The sequence below is a fragment of the Tripterygium wilfordii genome, chromosome 20 (assembly GCF_013401445.1).
Source record: "Tripterygium wilfordii isolate XIE 37 chromosome 20, ASM1340144v1, whole genome shotgun sequence".
NCBI lineage: Eukaryota > Viridiplantae > Streptophyta > Magnoliopsida > Celastrales > Celastraceae > Tripterygium > Tripterygium wilfordii.
The window spans coordinates 1,286,413-1,305,820 of NC_052251.1; the positions used below are offsets into that span (position 1 = coordinate 1,286,413).

The 19,408-nt window shown below is 37.8% G+C and overlaps 3 protein-coding genes and 1 pseudogene across 4 annotated transcripts; 2 read left to right on the forward strand and 2 right to left on the reverse strand.

The window, feature by feature from the left end:
- Positions 1 to 1,953: 1,953 nt before the first annotated feature.
- On the reverse strand, positions 1,954 to 4,727 carry LOC119987033. The gene is made up of 3 exons (XM_038831745.1): positions 3,455 to 4,727; positions 2,685 to 3,233; positions 1,954 to 2,561 (listed from the first exon to the last, which is right to left on the reverse strand). The coding sequence occupies exons 1-3, from the start codon at positions 4,421 to 4,423 to the stop codon at positions 2,451 to 2,453; spliced, it is 1,629 nt and encodes a 542-aa protein (XP_038687673.1). The 5' UTR covers positions 4,424 to 4,727; the 3' UTR covers positions 1,954 to 2,450.
- A 2,649-nt stretch (positions 4,728 to 7,376) lies between these two features.
- Positions 7,377 to 9,323, forward strand: LOC119987186 (probable receptor-like protein kinase At4g10390). The gene is made up of 2 exons (XM_038831995.1): positions 7,377 to 8,264; positions 8,370 to 9,323. The coding sequence occupies exons 1-2, from the start codon at positions 7,541 to 7,543 to the stop codon at positions 9,050 to 9,052; spliced, it is 1,407 nt and encodes a 468-aa protein (XP_038687923.1). The 5' UTR covers positions 7,377 to 7,540; the 3' UTR covers positions 9,053 to 9,323.
- Positions 9,324 to 9,728: 405 nt separating this feature from the next.
- On the forward strand, positions 9,729 to 14,023 carry LOC119987187 (protein FATTY ACID EXPORT 4, chloroplastic). Of its 2 annotated transcripts, none has more exons than XM_038831997.1 (4): positions 9,729 to 10,162; positions 10,249 to 10,313; positions 13,606 to 13,669; positions 13,776 to 14,023. In XM_038831997.1, the coding sequence occupies exons 1-4, from the start codon at positions 9,922 to 9,924 to the stop codon at positions 13,883 to 13,885; spliced, it is 480 nt and encodes a 159-aa protein (XP_038687925.1). In that variant the 5' UTR covers positions 9,729 to 9,921; the 3' UTR covers positions 13,886 to 14,023. The 2 variants fall into 2 exon arrangements, with proteins under 2 accessions (XP_038687925.1, XP_038687924.1); XM_038831996.1 differs by having other exon boundaries at positions 9,746 to 10,162; positions 13,582 to 13,669.
- Positions 13,775 to 14,985, reverse strand: LOC119987522 (annotated as a pseudogene).
- Between the last annotated feature and the right edge of the window lie 4,423 nt (positions 14,986 to 19,408).

The following is a 19,408-nucleotide window of genomic DNA, read 5'->3' on the forward strand; positions in this document are numbered from 1 at the left end:
AAAGAATATATCAATCAACAAAAGCTAGTAATTCAAGAGAGGATAATCAATATGTGCACACCATTTTCTTCCCTACAGTGGAAGGCAATGGCTAATTAATATGGATCCCTGCAAAATTTGTCTGCAAAAAAAATCTGTGTCCTCAATTGATATGTACTTGTAAAAAAAAAGCTCAAGACATTCTTAAAAAAGGATAGAGGATTTAACAAAATAGCCAATGATGCCGACATGGGTTAAAATCAGAGTAGAAAACCGGGATCGGTGAAGAAATAGAAACACAATAATACAGTGTCAAATTAATGGACATAAATATAGTGCATTGTGGATGTTACAAGCTTGCAATAGTAGTTAGAAACTCAAATGCTCATAAATTATGATGTTGAAAGATATCAACATTGTACTCATGCAGCAAGGTCAGCCTATATATATAGCCCCATTTTCACCATCATCATAAGTAGACCGGGAAAGATAATATATATCTTGGGTAGGTGCATAATTGACATATCATAATACAAGCCACTCAAAAGAGCAGTTATATCCATATCTTTCTTCAGTAATAATGAGAAAAAAATATATAAATGGCTTCAAAATTTTATCTTCTGATCTATAAACAGGTAAAGGAAAAGTATACATGTCAGGAACAGTTATCAACCTTAATATTAGACATGGACTTTCAAGACACGACTCAAAGGGCGTGTAAACATCAAAAGAACGATAAATAAGTTCTGGTAACAAAAAACAGAAAAAGGCACACCATATGCAACTCATTATCAAATGACAATTCATTGATTCCATCTTCTCCACAATGAGGTGGCTACTGTATAAAAATCATTACCATATAATGCAAAAAATGAGTGCCTGTAACAAAAAGCCCTTGCGTTAATGCCTTTTGCCAATTTGATATTCTATAAATAGCTACTCCAAAACTTCTCCATGTGAACAGATTTTAAAAGTAAAATGAGTTAGGCAAAGCTAGAATTTTAAAGTAAAATGAGTTAGGGAAAACTAGAATATCTGCAGAAAGAGGGGGGAAGCCACTGATTGGCAGAAGGCAGTCAATTCTTAAGACACTTCAACACACATTGCAGTAATGCCAGATGTTTTCAAATAAAAAAAATCAGAAATATAATCCGTAGTCAAATCTTAATCAGTTTCAAACATTATCAGTTCACAGGCTGATTTGTCAAGGAATCGAGAATGTGACGCAACCTTAATATAGGGTAGTATGGAACAAGATAGCACCATGCCAAACATTTGAAACTTGGAAAGGAACATTAGCAATGGATAAGTATATAGAAAAACAACAGCAAGAAACTCCTGTGTACAAAAGGCAATTCAAAGTTAATGAAGTAAATGTCTACTTCAATCATTATTCTTAATTTTTGACAAATCCATATCCCCCTTCTAAACAAGTATTCAAACAGCGGTGAGAACCAGAAGGTTTAGAACCATCTTCTGCGACTCTCATGAGAGAGAGAGAGAGAGAGAGAGAGAGGTGGGAGGGGGCGGAAGCGAAACTCTAGAGACTAACAACTAAAATTATTCTCTTACATTAGCCTCTAGAAGGTTAAGCATTGAACCTTAATCCTCACACTAGTATTTTAAACGGTTAACTCCCTGAAAAACAACCAAGCATGATCAAGTAAAACTATTCAATCATAAACAGATGCATTCATAAGGAATGAATATGTCAAGACCTGAATTCCTTAATGAATTCTGAAACCGCTATACCAGTCATATCTCCAGTTGACTTCTGTTTGGAGAGGAATAAGGAGTTGATTAGTCAGGTGCATGTTTCACAAAACCCTACCATGGACAACTTCACTACAGCATCTCAAGTCCAAGAGGAAGGAAAATTTAGAAGAGGGTTACTAAAGACAACACTAAAATTATAACAATGTGACTTCGATTAAATTTAAAACTAAGCTAAATCAGCAGCACAACACAATAATGTTTCCTGCCTCAAATATGCATTCATGTTTTTCCTCTCTTTCTTCAACTAATAAGCATTTCAGAAGTGATACAAGGAAACAATTGTCAAGGTTAAAAATTAATATATAGAATAAATGATGTCATAGGCTATGAACATTAAAAAAAATACAGAAACAGATGCCAAGGGGTAGGGGTAAAAAAGAAGAACTCTGCTTTCAGTTCGCCAGCAATTTCCGAAAGTTAGTATAATTATTTACCTTCTGTACAAAAAAGAAGGCAAAGAATTAGCTAAAGGTCTGCGTGCTCTACCCAAATGCTCGTGATAAGGCCCCCTCATTTCCACAATCTGTAAGCATAGGCTTCTAAAATGCTGAATGTCAATTGATAAACAACAGTTACAACATGGATGAAGTCAGTTGCTAAAGAATGGAGAACATAAAATAGTTGATGCTCTCCTCTCTCCTTCAAAGTCGCATGCAGCTCAAAATAATTGTAAGTGCCAACAATCCACCAAACCTTCACACAGCATTAACAACAGAAGTGAAAGAGCCTTTGGCACACTGTCCAACTATTAACATGAGGTGTTCATCACTAGTTTGATTTTGTTTGCAACATAGTCGACGTGGTCCCTGTCCAAGAGTGTTCAAAATACAATTAACTGAAATGAAGTTTATTTTTTCCTTTTATTGGTGAAAAAAAAAACAGATTAAAAATTTGTAGCAATGGAAGACAAACAGGCGAGAGTAACACACCAAATGCCAATTCTTCCTCAGAGGATACCCAATAACCTTGATACTTTGCACATGAGGCAAAGGAGGTGAACGTGGAAAGCAGAAAACTTTTCTTTTTAAATCATTGCCTCCAGCCCGCACATATGAACCCACTGTAGCATTGTGTTCTCTTTTTACATCTTTCAAGAAAAAGAGGATGGGCCTTTTACAAACAGATTTGTAAGGATCCCTGGTGTCAAAATCAAATTCTTTCTGCTGATTGATCTTGTTCCAAGCAGAGAAAGTCTTCTCTGAGCGCTCCAACTCACGGGGAAGAACAATGCTTGGGAACACTTGAACTACATAACCAAGGGAGACAGAAAATGTTAAACCCCGTGCGTGATCATAACAAATAGATCGCTGCAAAAAGCTCCTGGGTTCAATTTTCATAGCTTTTGTGAAGAGTTTTAAGCTGTCCAAAGAGCTCAAGCCAGGATAGAAAGGATCAACAGCCTCGATATGGTGAATTGAGACAAAGGGTGCAATAGGGTGAGAAGATAGAAGACCATGTGCATTACGCCTAATGTCCCACTGCATAAACAAATCAACAAAAAAAGTAAAAAAAACAAAGATGGAACCTTTTAGCATTCTGTAATAAGTAGTCTTCTATATAAACAGCGTAGTATAATGGTAAGATTATCAATTCCAATAGAAGAAGTAAATATGCAAAAGGCAGAACCGGGACATAATTGATTAATGATAGGCACTAGTCAGTACATTGTGCATATAATGTAGGAAAATAGAAGAAAGACCTGGTGGAAACCATGTTCTCTGGTGAGAGGAATGCCAATCTCAGAAATGCAGGCATGAAGTCTATCATCACTTCCATAGAACTTTGGGTACCTCTCATTACATTCGTCCTGGATATTGAACAGCGCCTCGGCCAGTGGGTGGCTGATGGCAATCCCACCACCCCCAAACGCCATTGAGTGACTGAAGTAGGTGTTGGCAGAGTGACTCTCAGACGATCCACCAATATACATCATCTCAGATGGATCATACTTACTTAAAACAGCCACCAGATTATCCGCATTGAAGATGGTGTCGTCGTCCCCAAGGACGAACCAACGAACGTAAGGCAATTCTAGACGAAATGACTCGGAGATAATGCGAGATATCCGGAGCCCCGAAGGGTGACCCGTCGGGTTGGTGTAGCGAAACCGGGCAGTGTCCTCTGAGACCATGACAGGGGGCAGCGAGTCATCACCGTTCTCGAGAGGCACTTCCTCGTCCAACCAGACGTGGCCACGCATGTCCTTCGAACGCCACCACAACCTCACAAATTCCTTGCGCCGCTTCCACAGCCGCGACGATCCAGCAATCCCAAATACTATATGCTTCAGCGACAACTCCTCCCGTAACTCCCCTTCAGACAGGCTGCGATTGCGAGGCAAGGGAGTCGCAATAGGGATCCGACGATTAAAAGAAGGCAAATGATGTTGATTTCTGATCCAGGGGAGACGGTTAGGGCTACCCTCCCAATGCTTAAAACGATGCCAACAATGGGCAGTGGTGTCGGAAAACACAAGCGAGAGCCAGGCCGTGGTGGAGAGAAGAAGAGCCGCCACCGCCACCACAGCGGTGGCCGTACGACTCTGACGCCATCGTCGATTCCTCGCTCGATTAGGAGAGAGCGGGGATCGGCAACCTGGGTTCTTCACAGCAGGGGAGCCGGAATCACCGGATATAGAATGGTAAGGCAACGTCGCGTTAATCGCCATGGCCCCCCAACGCTCATTTCCGCCACCGGAGAGACCGGAACCTGGTCCCCCGATAGTGAAACCCGAACTTTAAAAAAACCGCAACAATCCGACTCAAAAATATTCCCTGAACAAACCCAATATCCGGATTACAAAAGAAACCAACTTCCGGGTGCGAATGCGAGAGTCTGGAGTGGTAGCTGCTTCTTCAGAAACCAGAGGAACACAATCCCTTCTTCTCTTCTACGGGGGAATCCGAATCTCTGTCTGGATTTTGATTGGTTTTTGTGTAATTTTTGAAAACCAGCCACGTTGATAGCCTTTTTGGAAAGTAAAGCGTGCCAACCGAAAAGAAAAGAAAAAGAGACGTTGCGATCTTCCTTCGAGAATCGAAACGCAGCGTGTCATTAAGAAAACGACGTTGGAATCTCTCTCTCTGAATAACAAACCTTGACGTTGATAGTTGGAGAACGCCTTGTCATCAAGTACTGATATGGGTTATTGGTCAAAGCCCAATTTGTTCGAATCCAATTCCAAATTCCTATTCGGCCCAATACCATGTCCAAATATATTTTTCTTCTAACAAACAAAGGGAGACAATCATGTTTTAGGAAGGAAAAAAATCATTCTTAAAACAAACTAAGCCTTTTTCCTTTTTTCTCAATCAAGTGTGATTGGCATGAGAAAATCACGGGTTAATATAATTTGTTAACAACGCGTTTTTCTAAGGAAAATATTCCATAGTAACTCCATAGGTAAACGTGTTTCTGTGAGAGTATTATTGGGATGGTGATCTCCTGGGAAAGCAAAGCCGTCGAGCCCGATGTATCGATGAAAAACTTGAAATGTTTAAATATTCGGTGATGAATTTGGAAAGTTATTAATCTTTTGGTGATTATAAGTTAATACTAACCCATAAGATCATAATAGTATCATCAATCATATGTGGACCCGTAAATCTTATAGCTTTTTAGTGAATCTCATATGTGTGTGTCAACAATATTTGAAATCAATCAACGAGTCACATAGGCTAATCTTTCATTTAGGTAGAATAAATGATCTTTAATGAAAATAATTTAAGTATCATATCAATAATCACAATATGATGAGAACATATATAATTTGAGAATTGTTATAATTTGAATAAATTGAGAGTAGTGAGAAGGAGAAGATAGAGAGGTTTCACCAATTTACTTGAGATATTATCCACACTCTGGGCTCAAGCTCCGCATGGCTTTATTCTTAAAAAGACGGCCCAACCTTGCCTCAAGTATTTGAGGTTGGATGCACGCTTATATATAAACCACGTCGTTGGGTTACATCAAATCGATTTGAGACTTTATTAAATCTTAACACTCTATCGTACTTGTGGACTTAGTTGTGCGATACTCAACAAATGGACTATATGGGAGGTCGTTAGGATTTGCGTATATGCTCCGATGCCACAATTTGAAGAAGTTGAAAGTGATGAAATGGAGGTAAGAGACGTTTTACCCAATACACTTGAACGTTTTACCCAATACACTTGAACTATTGTCCAAACTATGGACCTAAGTCTCGCGTCGCTTTATCTTTCAGAAGACACATCAAACACTCGAGGTTGGACCCACACTTATAAACCACATAAATCAACCAATGTGGGAACATGATTTCCTAAATTCATAACCAGCACCTATTACTACCTAGACTGGTTGGTGTGCCGTATATATAGGTTGGAACAATCTATATGTATAGCTTCACAATGATTTACCATCCTAAAGAAAAGAAACACATGGAGTGGTGGTTCAAGAACTTCAGTCTCCTTAACCATGAAAGTTAATTAATTTTCTTTATTTTCAATGGCTCCGCAAGTACATAACTAGGTACATTGTCCAAAATAGGATTTCTATTTCTAAGAACAATTTTTTTTTTCCAAATAAATAGGAAAAAGGGATGTGAGAGGCTCGAACTCAAAATCTGTATGTGATACAACACACGTGAATGTTATCTAAACTACTCGCGATTCTCTTTCTACCAACAAATTAATTATTGAATATCACTATTCAATGATAAGAAATCAATAAATTTCAGTACCCAAAAATGCCATAAATTCTTATATAATATATATATAATCAATCATAATTTTTCTGCGTGATTGGCTCCAGAAAATCAAAAGCTACACGTGTGGACCTCCAAAATCAATTATAATCAATCAAATCTTACATGCTAATCATTCTACTCAATTGTTTTATTATTATTTATTATTGTTATTTTGTCTCATATATTAAACTAAATAAAATAAGACTCCGTGTGTATATTTGTTAGCAAGTCACAATCTTGATTCTTCAATTCTCATGCTTTTCACAATTATTAAGTGTAATTATCTATTTAATTAATATATTTTCGATAGTGACCCCACTCCACACTTTTCCTTATCCTTTTCCTTTTCCCTTCTAACAATCTCAGTATTTTTTTGTTACAAGTATCTGAACGCACATGATCGTGTGAATAATATCTTCAGTGGATTAGGCCAAACTAAGGGTGACAAAAATTCGATTCCGGGTCAGACAACATCACGTGTTTACGAAGTATTTATATGTCAGGATCTTAACCCGAATTGGATTTCGAACGTACGTAATTGACCAAACCCAGATTGGTTTAAATCCGAACAAGTAAATAGGATAATAATCTAATATGGGTTAGGGTCTAGATAAGTAAACCGTTGTGTTTGGACTAGGATTAGATTTTAAATCAGACAAAAATTTTGTGTTTGAACCGAGATTTCGAACATATAACTTATGTCAAAACTTGGTTTAATCCTGTAAAGACAAATTTCATCATTCTGATCGGATAAAACATAATTTTATCACTCGTACACCAAACCCACATGATCAATATGAAATGACGTACATCCATCTCAACATTTAGAATATCCGCGACCAAAAACGCTTGGGATAGTAAGATTTATGTTTTCCTCAATTTTTGAGGTATGGTACTGTAGGGTGGTTGTATTAAGCCAGTCGGTCATTAGTGACGTAGCAGGTACAGATCTGTAAAAGAAGACTTAAATTTGGCTTCCATTCTTCAATTTCCGGCTCTCTGTTTTGTCTTCCCAGATCAGAGCAGATCCAGTAATTGTCAGATTCTGCCTCTGTATCCATGGAGACGGTGGGAGAAGGAGGAGATGCTGTTTTTTTCTACAGGAGACTACGTCGTCGTTTTCTTACCATTGACTGTCTCTTCTCTCATGTCTTTCTTGTCTGTGGTTGTGGTGGTTGGTGGTCGATGGTTTTCATTTTTTCCTTATTTTCTATTTCTTCACAACTCTGTTTCTGTGTTGCTTCCTTTACTTCTTCTCCAACTCCAAATACATCCCCTACTTCCCCCATTGATCCACCGACAGGTCCTTTAAATAGACAGAAAGACGATCACTTTCACCGGAAAATTGCAATTGCAGTCGGTGTTTCAGCTGGGTTTCTTTTCTTCTTGTTGATTCTGATGGGTTTTCTTGCTACTTTCTTGCTTAGATTGAGAAGGAAACGCAGACCCAGAAAGCAAAATGTTGTGGGTATTGATGATAATGGTGTGAATGAAGAAAAGGGAAAGATTGTTGATGATGGGTTTGGTAATGGTGTCAAGAAGTATAATTGGGATGAAATACTGAAAATCACCATGGATTTCTCTAAAGTGGTTGGGTCTGGTGGGTTTAGTACTGTCTATTTGGCTCGATTACTTGGTTTAGATTCAACAATGGCGGCAGTCAAGATCTTCACCAGTGACCATCTGAACCGAGTTTTCAAGCAGGAGTTAGAAATCTTGCTCAACCTTCAACATGACAACATTGTCAAGTTCTTGGGATACTGTGACAATGAAAATAATCAAGGTAATTGAAATCTTATTAATTCCATTTTTTCAATTTCATAATTGGGTGTGAGATGAGATCATCCATTCATCTGTTTAATTTCTTGATCTGTACATAATTGATCAGATCATGAAGAAGGTGCCTTAGTCTTTGAGTTTGTCCCCAATGGAACCTTACAGGAGAAGCTTCATGAAATCGAATCAGATTCAAAGGTTCTTTCGTGGAGAAGACGCATGGCCATAGTTTTCCAACTAGGACAGGCAATTGAGTATCTTCACGAACACTGCAGCCTCCAAATCGTCCATGGGGACATCAAGGCTTCAAACATACTTCTTGACCAAAACCTCAACTGCAAGCTCTGCGACTTCGGGTCTGCAAAGATGGGTTTTTCTTCAATGGTGATGCCGTCCAAGAAAGTGATGATGGGTTCACCTGGTTACACTGATCCCCACTACATGCGAACCGGAATTGCATCAAAGAAGAACGATATCTACAGCTATGGAGTCATCATTTTAGAGCTTGTGACTGGTATGCAGGCGTTCTGTTCGACGAAATGCCAGCTCTTGACCTCTGTTTTGGGACCTAATCTCAGGGATATTGACCACTGTGAAGCGAAGAAGTTGAAGGAAATGGTGGATCCATTACTGGGTAGTGATTTTAACATGGAAGAAGTAAGAGCTATGCTTTCAATCTCTTCCCGTTGCCTTGGACAATCCCCAACTCTCAGGCCTTCAGCTACCCAAATCTTGCTTGATATGAAGGACAGTGTTTCTTCCATCTCCTTCCTCTCCTCACCTGAGAAGAAGTGAAGAACTCACCTGCATAACCACAAATTTATGGGTTTTCAATTTTTTTTTCTTGTGTTAGTTTCAAATTGTTGTTTACATGTTAAAATCATAAAACAGCCGCCACCACTGTGGAAGAGCCATGGGTGTAGCTTTTGGAGCTTTTTTTTTAGTGGGTTAGGAGATACTGGGAAGATAATGATTGTCTAAAATTTGTTAATATCTCATTTGTAAGTAGATCGTTTGTAACATAAAACCTATACAAACATGCATGTGTGTTGATGTATTCTACAAATCTCTCGGGTAATGCAACATTTGATCACCCGAATAATTGTCAATTTCCAATTCAATCACGAATACTTACACGTTTCAACATGGAAATTAAAACTTGTTTCAACATACACGTATGTGTTGATTTCTTTTTTGACTTCTCAAGTTGGAACGTGTAAACATTCAACAATCGAGTTAGACCGATAAACTCTTTCGATAACTAAAAATTGCATTGTCCTACAAATCTTTCTTTTCTCACTTTTTGTCAAATTATAACGTTTGAGCATTCAATAATCGAGCTGGACTGATAACTCTTTCGGTAACCAAATAATTATAAATTGCCCTACAAATCTCTCTTTTCTCACTTTTTGTTATTCTTTGTCACTATTTGTCGCTATGTTCGTATGCCTGTCTAAGCATTACCTTAAAATAAGAAAAAGACAGGATTTTTAGTTCCTAATATCGCATGTAGTGACACAGGCCGGGCCGAGTCCCTCATCATCTTAACCGAAGCCCACTAACACCGATTCAGACCAGCCGTCGATCTAACAACCCCTAATTCCTTGCGCTTTGTCGGTCGGTCGGTAGAGTGGAGAGTGCTTACTGGGTAGAGCTTCATTTTAATGGCGTCTTGTTCACTATTGGTTCATCAGCCTCGGGCAGCTCTTAGCTATGACTACTACTGCTATGAGAGAAGCAAAAGTACAAACTTTAATGGAATGTCATATCCCTTTTCACCAAGAATAGGATCTAAGACAAGGAGGGGTAGTCTGGAATGTAAGTGTCAAGTGCAGCTGACAGAACTCGCCCCTGCCACCTCGGCCGCCTACGGTGCTCTGCTCCTCGGCGGCGGCCTCTTCGCTTGTGAGCTTCATTCTAGTAATTTCAACCTTTTTATAAAAAAAAATGGTCGTTCAGTTTCTTATCATAAAGTGTATTTCTTTTTTCAGTCAGTAAGTCAGGAAGCAAAGGGTCTCTCTATGGCGGACTCACAGGGGCTGCTTTAATGACGACGGTAATTTCTATCTTCCTAATTCCAAGCCAAATTAATAGAATTTTGTTTCTCTCTGCAAATCTACATTCTGGGTATCTATGTCTTCTGTCTTTACCAATGTTGTTTGACAGTCCCCTTCATCTTCGCATTTGGTTTGGCATCGCCATTACAGAATCCTTTTCTGTAATTTTTTATGGCGACAACACACGATCTGTGTTGGAAACCCATAAACATGAAGTCTTAGGTTGTGACTTGGTTGTATTGTTCTTCTGCCAACCGATTTACATAATTTAAGGTTTTATTATTTTATATAGAATTACCTAATCTTAGCATGATTGGATAAAGAATATTCTGAAGGCTCTTAAAATAGACTGATGAAAGTCTAAATTCGCCAGCAGCAGCGACTCCGTCCAGGCAACCTACATTGGGCTAATGACTGTGGTAGAGAAGTTTGGTGCCCTTTAAAAATAAGCAAAAAACAATTCAATATAAACAATGCGAAACCTGCTCTAAGAATATCATACAATACAAGAATATTCCTCTATGATTTGCAGTTTCACTAGTCCATTTGTTTGGAATGCAAAGTGGTTCTTTTCTTTGTACATACCAGTACTATATCAATAACAACTCTTAGCATTCTCATCTCTGTGATATAACCCGTATTATTTATATTGTTTGAGTCGGTGTTGTATCTACTTCTGTGCAATTGTTTTTGGACATCCATGATCCACCTATACTTGGTAGTGGAGCTCCATGATTTTGCTGGAGGTCAAGTATGAAAACCAAATTATCTACTCCCTTTGAAAAAGGGAAATAGAAATAAAAATTCAAAATGTGACAGTTAATGCAAGCTAGATGCAAAGAACGGCCTTTCATTCCTCGGAATCCCCTGTAGTCTAACTTCATTACCTGACATAAAGCATGGAGGTCACCATATGTAGACCATGAATCCTATTATAATATTTCTTTTGCGTGTTGGTTAATTTGCGTTTATTTGCTGAGATATTTACATAGCATCCCTTTGAAAAAATGGTATTGAATAACAATGGGCCTCCACTATTGTTTGCTTGAACATATGGGCCATCACCCTGCATTAATTAAAGAGAGAAAAGCAGCACCCTAATGTTTTTAACCTCTTATAAATGCTTCAGCCTTTTATATCAGATCTTTCTTTCTTTTTTGGTAAATAATTATTAGCCTGGGAGGGGACTTGTACCTAAGATCTTGCCGTAATTCAAAGTCTAAGGAGTAGACTATCACGAGGCTGAGTGCTCTTTATGCCTCTTTTTTCAGATTAAATTGTGGTTGTTTGTTGTCAAAAGTGTTATTTCAGAAGTTTCATGGTTATATTTAGCTGATTCGTAAATGTGGACTATGGTAGCTGTAAGAGCCAGATTTTATCGTAGATGTTTCTATTCTCTTCACATTTTGTCCTGTAAGCGTCCTTAAGAGTTGATGATTACAAAATGCATTGCTAAGTTCTGAAGTTATGTTTACTTACGGAGAGTTCGTCAGTTCGGTCTTTCTTCTTCATAGTTGATTTTCTTACTGCCAATAAATTTCTTTTTCCTTCATGTTTTTCCATAGAAAGGCACACTTCGCCCTCCTGCCCGAAATCCTTGTCTGTAATTTTATATGGTGAAACACATCAACATTATGTCTTAGGTTGTGACTTGGTCATATTGTTCTCCCAACTGATTTATACAACTTAAATTTTATATAAATCACCTAATCTTCGCAGGATTGGATAAAGAAATATTCTCTGAAGGCTCTTAAAATAGACTAATAAGGGTCTAAATTCATCTGCAGCGAGTCCGTCCAGGCAACTCATTGGACGGCTGAATTTGGTAGAAAAGTATGCAGCCTTTAAAAATAAGCAAAAACAAGTTAATATAAACAATGTGAAACCTGCTCTAACAATATCATATGATACAAGAATATTCCGCCATGATTTGCAGTTTTTCCGATCCATTCTTGGTGCAATGAAAAATTGATTATTTTCTCTGTACATACCAGTACTATGTCAATAACAAGTTAACAACTCTTACCATTTGCATCTCTGTTACCTACTTTTGTGTGATTGTCATTTAACATGCATCTATGCTTGGCAGTGGCGCGCTCCATGATTTTGCTGAAGGTCAAGTAAGAAAACCCAAATTATCTACTCCCTTAAAAAAGGGAATTAGAAATAAAAATTAAAAAGATGACAGCTATTTTTGTATATGCTTTGTGTCTTGTTAAAACAATAAGCAGATTAACCAGGCACAAAGGATATGCTGACACATGATACATACCCTCTCTTTACAATATTTTGTTTAGATTTGCTGAATATATGCTTTCAGTTTCTTTTCTTATTGAAACTAAGTTCCGTAGATAACGAATATAACAAAGTGTGAACAACTAGATGGAAGAACAGTCTTTCCTTCATTGGAATCCCCTGCTATCTAACTTTATTACCTAAGATAGAGGTGCATCACCCGGCATAAATACAGAGAGAAAAGTATCTTAATGCTTATAACCTCGTATAAAGGTTTCAACCTTTTTGATCAGATTAAATTGTGGTTGTTTGTCATGCAAAATGTGATTTGGAAGTTTCATAGTTATATTAGCTGATTCATAAATGTTCTAAGTGCTAGCTGTGAGAGCGAGATTTGCTTGTAGATGTTTCTATTCTCTTGACATTTTGTCTTGTAAGTGTCCATAAGAGTTGATGATTGTAAAATGCTTTGTTAAGTTCTGAAGTTATGTTACATGATCATATATACATGTTGTCCACGCGCAAACGGTCAACTTATTTACTTATCGACTGTTCCTTTCTTTTGCTCTTTCTTCTTCATTGTGTATTTTTTTTTATCACCAATTACTTTCTTTTCCTTCGGGTTTTTCTCATAGAAATGCACAATTTCGTACCCTCGTTGCCGAAATCAACCCCCCCCCCCCCCTCAACACACACCCGAAACCTCATTTCTTATTTCTTACTGTCTCCTTTGTCGATGCTCCTATTCGTTCGTTCGTTTTTGGCTTGAGTTGGTTCGTTCTGTTTAAGAAGGATCTTCACAATCCTTAAACATAATCGGAAGTTATTCATGAGAACGAAAGCAATCCAATTGCATTGGCACAGCATTACTTCCCATAAATCCGTGAATTCTTTGTGGCTATAAACCAGTGAAACTAAGTTTCTGAAGTTTCTTTGCAAACCCTGGTTCTTTATGAAGTATAGTTGTTTCTTACTTTTTTTTTTTCTTGCTCCAATTTGTTGACAAAAAAAATACTCGGCTTACAATTGTAGGCTTACTTTCTCATGCGAGCACAGGAGACAAAAGCTTTTGGAGAAGCACTCGGGTTTGGTTCTGCCTTCCTCTTCTCCTCCGTTTTTGGTACGTCTTCCAGGTTCATATTCTTGTCATTTAACTCGTGTTAATTTGGCTAAATATGGAACTTGAGGCCTTCTCTTCCTTTCATCTTTGTTTGCCACTGTTCCAGGTATAAGATTGGCTGCTAGTCGGAAGCTGACTCCTGCTGGCCCTTTGTTAGGCATTTCTATTTGTGCATTGTCTGTGTTTCTCTTTGCATATTTACACGATAGAATCTGATCGTCGACCTTGACTGCTGAGGATATATGAACCCAAGTTTTGTAATGGAAATGGATCTAGAAGCTGACTTGTTTGTGTTGATTTTACCATCTGTTTGGTACTTCAAAATAAGGTTCTTGGTTGGGTGAGTTGGTTTCATTGTTGCAATTTTTTATAGCAGATCACTCATCACTAAACTTGTATGTTGTTCAGTCGATAGTATATGCTATAGTTAGCCCAAGTCAGGATTTACAGCTCGCATTCGAAGTTACGAGCTCACGTACACTCCTGGTTCCGAGCCAAACAACTTGTAGAGATATTTTTCGCTTTGGGATTCAAGATCTACATGGTTTTGCCCCCGATACAGCTTGACCTTCGTCGTCTTCACCAGAAACTCCACCATGTATCTCAACATTCTTCTTCATATCATCATGCAATGCAGCTCCCACCAGGTTACAGAGCGCATTCCTCAAAAACCATAGACTCATTCATTCCCACTGCCGCTTGGTCCAAAAATTTGGAGACTTGACCTTTTATATGGCACTTTCGTTGTGAAGTCATACATACTGCCCAAGCCTTTCATGTTCTGCAACAAATGCATGGCCCTATTTCTTGCTTTGTTGCCTCACTCAATTGCCCCAATTTAACCAACTTAACAGCCTCTGATAGAGTTATTTCCAATTCAACCTTCATTGATAAAACCAGAATAGTAAGCATGAGTAGTTACTCACTTCACCGGGCTCACATTTGTGGGTTGGGTTATGTCAAACCCAACAAGTGAACGAATATGTGTTCCGATACCATGTTGAAAATCTCAGCCCTACTCACATCAATGATAATATCCGTTTTGAGGACCGACTCACTTAAATCACACTTGTACTCAAGAAAAGGCCTCCTTTTAGGGTAAGGACTTGAGCTTTCTTATAAATTCACATCACTTGGGCTATCCAAACGATGTGAGATATTTAACAGTTCCTATATATTGGGTTAACAATGATGAGGGATGTAGTTGTAGTAGGTCATAATGATCGTCCGACCCTCTATTTAAAACTTTGGGTTGCTACATGAGTATGTGAGAATATCAACGAATCCAATACGACATATTCATTTTCATAATTCATTCTATATATGATCTTACTTTGATAAATTCCTATTGAATTGATATCATTTTTTTACTGCTTCAAGCCATATTTTTTTAGGGACGTAACGGTTGTAGGTGGTTAAAGAAAAACATCTATATATATAGGAGAGGGAAGATCGTTGACTCCATCTAGTTTGAGGATCCTGAAAACAGTGTAGTTGATTTGATAATTTGCTCAAATAGTTGGTGTGCCTGTGCCATAATCAATTTACTTCCTCCAGAGAACTAGTCTCTTCTATAAAATACACAACACATGTAGTAGTTGTATTTGTTCATCTCTCTTTGACTTGCAAAAGCATGCACAAAACCCACAAAAGGAGAACACAACTCATAATTCATAAACCCACAAAGAAAAAAGAAAAAACTCACCTACCCATTTTTCCTCTCCTCCATTGAATTAACAACATGGAAAGCAAAAGAAAATAAAATGCAGAAAGGTGTATAATCATGCCATAGCATCAAATCAAATCATGTGTCTTCACATATACTTGATTGATAGTGAGTAGACACAAGCTCCCAACTCTTGACTTTGTGATGTGTACTGTGGTGCAAGTGCAACCATTTTTGATGCAGACAGAAGCTTCTTGTGAGCTACACCATTGGTTGGTTGTTCTCTTTTTTTGGATGATTATTAAAGGTGGTATTGATTAAGTTGAGAGGAGGGGAGCATAGATAGCAATATAGCATGTCCACTAACATCAAAAAGAGTAGGCGACAAGAGAGAAGAAAATTAAGAAAGAAATCAATGGACCTTATCGTTTGGAGAGAATCATGCATGTGGAGCATCTTCTATATTAAGAAAGAATTTTTATGTGTGTTGAACATGATTTGAAGAGTAGAAGAGTGACGAGTTTTGCAATTTTTGATGTTGAGAGCGTTCTTACACAGAGAGATTCTGGGTTGTTTTATCCTAGAGCGATTTGCTATTCACTATTAGCACAATTTAGAGCCACGAAATCGTCTTAAAAGGAGCGATCTAGTTTGTGACTCAACCATCATCTCACGCTTGTGGCTTGATTTTTCTTATTTTCAGAATTTTGAGGTAATATTTCATCAGTTTTTTTGTGATAGTGCTTTCAACAATTCATAAACCACTACTTGATTGCTAAAACACGCACACATGAAATCATTACTAAACGCAATTGCAACAGCCAGAACAGTAGGCATTCGCAGCATGAATAGTTCCTAAACAATGGATCTAATTTCAAAAACCCATCAATCGCAACATATAGGTGCCTATCTATCAATAGAATGCTGGTCTCTTGGGATTTCCTCTGGCTTGGAATCACTGCTATACCCAGTTCCTATTGAGTTATCAATGAAAAGAAGGCCGTAAATATGATTCCAAGCACCCTGGTCGGGTTCCAAGGTAACCTGTTCGACGTTTTGTCTGTGAGAACTCGCGACACCCCATGGCCCAATCTCGAAGAAGATTGCCAAACGTAGAGGAGCAACCGGGGCCACCCTGGAGCCAAATGAGGAGTGGGGTTTCGGAGGGGGAGAGGTGGGTTCTGGGCCTCTTAGAATGTGTAGAAAATTGCGGATAGCCAGATTTTGTGGGAGGGCTTTATTGGGGAAGAGAGTAGTGGAACTATGGAAGTGGATAGTGATGAGGGATGTAGTTGTTGTAGGTTGTCATCATCGTCCCTTCCTTTATTGTAAAATTTTGGATGAGTTTATGAGAAAATCAACAAATTTACTTTTAATATCCGTTTTCACCGTTCATTTTTATGTAGGGTTATAATTTCATCAATTTCTATTGAATTCATATCATTTTTTATTGCTTCAGGCCGTGTTTTGATGGGACATAATGGTTGTGGGTGGTTAAAGTGAAACATCAAGATGAGAGTGAAGGATCGTTGACTCCATCTGATTTGAGGGTCTTGAAACAGTGTATTGTTGGTTTGATAATTTGCTCAAATAGTTGGTGTGCCACACTTCAATTCACTTCATCCAGTGTATGGGTCAAACCCGTCTTACACAAATATTTACTCAACAAGTTCCATGAGAGCCTCAGTTTGAGCCCAACAATTGTCTACTCAACAAGGTTTATGAGAGCCTCGGTTGAACCCAACAGACTCATGACATGGGTTATTTACTCAACAAGGTCCATGAAAGCCTCAATTAAGCTCACGACTTGGGTTCTCTACTCAACAAGATCCATGAGAGCCTATGTTGCCAAGAAGCTCCTTCATAAGCCCACGGTCTGATCAAGGCTTAATGCTTGCCAACTCAAAGCTCACGTGCCCATTACATGATTTGGAACCCTATAAATACATAGAGTCCCCGCCACAGAAGGCATCCAACTTTTTTGGAAGTAGTATGCTCTCCCTCTCTCTAAACTCTTCATTTCTTTCACTACAAATCTCGCAGCTGCCTACTAACTTGACCATCAGAGCTTTCTTGGTCAACTCAATACCGGTGTCAAGTTTCATGGTCTACCTTCAATGTAGGATTGTCGAATACCTAATTCGACTTTACTTGAATGCTGATCTTTGAGCCCACATCCAGAGAACTAATCTCTGCTATAAAATAGACAACACATGTAGTTGTTGTATCTGTTCATTTCCCTTTGACTTGCAAAAAAAAAGCATGCACAAAACCTAAAAGGCAAAACACAACTCATAATTCAAAAACCCACATAGTGAAAAGCCCACCTACCCATTAATCTTCTCCTCCATTGAATTAACATGGAAAGCAAAACAAAAATAAAATTCAGAAAGGTGTATAATCATGCCATAAAATCAAATCAAAGCTTGTGTCTTCACATTACTTGATTGATGGTGACTAGACACAAGATCCCAATTCTTGACTTGTGATGTGTTGTGTGAGCTACACCATTGGTGGGTTGTTCTCTTTTTTTGGATGATTATTAAGGGTGGTGGTAATTGATTTAGTTGAGATGTCCACTAACATCAAAAGGAGTTTGGAGACAAGAGAGAAGAAAAAAAAATAATAAGAAAGAAATCAATGGACCTTATTGTTGGAGAGAATCATGTAGAGCATCTTCTATATAATGAAAGCCTTCTTTTGCTTTAAAGGAAGATCATAATTCTCAAACCACTAATTGATTGTTAAACAAACACACACACACATGAAATCATTACCATACGCAATTGCGGCAGCTTTTTGACTCCAGCGCCTAAGAATGGTATTGACACATATTTGCTATATAAGTGCATTGGATCAACATTCCAATAAAATGTTTATTTTTAAAAAAAGGGGGAAGCTTTTTATGTCATCTTGGTATATCTAATTTCTTAGTTAAGTGTTGATAATATACTAACAAGAGTGCATGTTGGGAAATCATCACCACAAACCCTACAAATATTAATATTGTCCGCTTTGTTGTTTTGAGTTGTCGACTATGGTATTTAAATCCAAAAAAGACCCAAAATGGATCTTTATTTATAAACCACTCAATTGGGTTATGTCAAATATCTGATATAAGGTTTTAGTCTTGACACTCCCCCGCACTTGTGAGCTGAGTTATGCAATACCCAAGAATTGAACAGGTAGGTACGCCACATCCAACTAGACCGAAACTTCGTTGAGTTATGCAAGACCCAAAATGTGGACAGGTAGAAGCCATGTCCAACTAGATCGAAACTTTGTTCTGACCTTTTTAGAAAATCTATCCCAAACACTATAAACCAATATTTTTCGCTCTAAGGCCGCAGGCCCGCACGACTTTGTTCTTTTGAACCATTGCCTTTGATACTGAAGTCCAGAAAAAAGTAAAAACATTGAATGTGTGAGAATGAGTAGATATTTGCTTATAAATCATACTGATATATGGGTTATATCAATCCAACGTGAGATTTTTAGTCTTCACAGTGCAGCTCAAGTCGTAGCCACTCCTTGGAATTTTGGACAAAATAAAAGTTAGAATCCTCCCCCACACTAAAAACAACTAATATTAAAATCAATATTAAACCTAAAAAGAAAATTCTTAGGGTCCAGTGAATGATTCTTAGTTAAATGTTAGGATTGGAGAGAGTATATACAAATGTATATACAAATGTGGGTTCCGCAAGGAATTATACATGTATCAAAAAAATAAAATAATTTTTTTTTCATAAGACATTTTGATTAGGGTTTCTTTTTTGGAGTAGAGGTTGTCGTTTAGTAGTTTGGCCATGCCTCCCAACACATTAAATTATTATTATCCACATAGAAATATAAGAACAAAATGTTAAGTAAAAGCATTCACCAATCAATTATTCATGTTTTGCTGGCAATTGCTTATTCAATTCCTTGAAACATCATAATCTGGTAATTAATTAATTAATTTTTATGTTCAATAAGTGTGGATCTCTTAATTTCTTCACACATGATGAAAGACAGTTTGTTGATTACTTGCAAGTGGAGTTACCCAAGAAAGCTAGCTACAGTCAACTTGA

Excerpts from the sequence above, each read along its gene's own strand:
- LOC119987033 (XM_038831745.1), bottom strand. The coding sequence starts at position 4,423 with ATGGCGATTAACGCGACGTTGCCTTACCATTCTATATCCGGTGATTCC. Across the intron at positions 3,234-3,454 it reads GAGAACATGGTTTCCACCAG|TGGGACATTAGGCGTAATGC; the intron begins GTCTTTCTTCTA and ends TTGTTTATGCAG. Across the intron at positions 2,562-2,684 it reads TGAGGAAGAATTGGCATTTG|GGACCACGTCGACTATGTTG; the intron begins GTGTGTTACTCT and ends ACTCTTGGACAG.
- LOC119987186 (XM_038831995.1), top strand. The coding sequence starts at position 7,541 with ATGGAGACGGTGGGAGAAGGAGGAGATGCTGTTTTTTTCTACAGGAGA. Across the intron at positions 8,265-8,369 it reads TGACAATGAAAATAATCAAG|ATCATGAAGAAGGTGCCTTA; the intron begins GTAATTGAAATC and ends ATAATTGATCAG.
- LOC119987187 (XM_038831996.1), top strand. The coding sequence starts at position 9,922 with ATGGCGTCTTGTTCACTATTGGTTCATCAGCCTCGGGCAGCTCTTAGC. Across the intron at positions 10,314-13,581 it reads GGGCTGCTTTAATGACGACG|GCTTACTTTCTCATGCGAGC; the intron begins GTAATTTCTATC and ends TTACAATTGTAG. Across the intron at positions 13,670-13,775 it reads CCTCTTCTCCTCCGTTTTTG|GTATAAGATTGGCTGCTAGT; the intron begins GTACGTCTTCCA and ends CCACTGTTCCAG.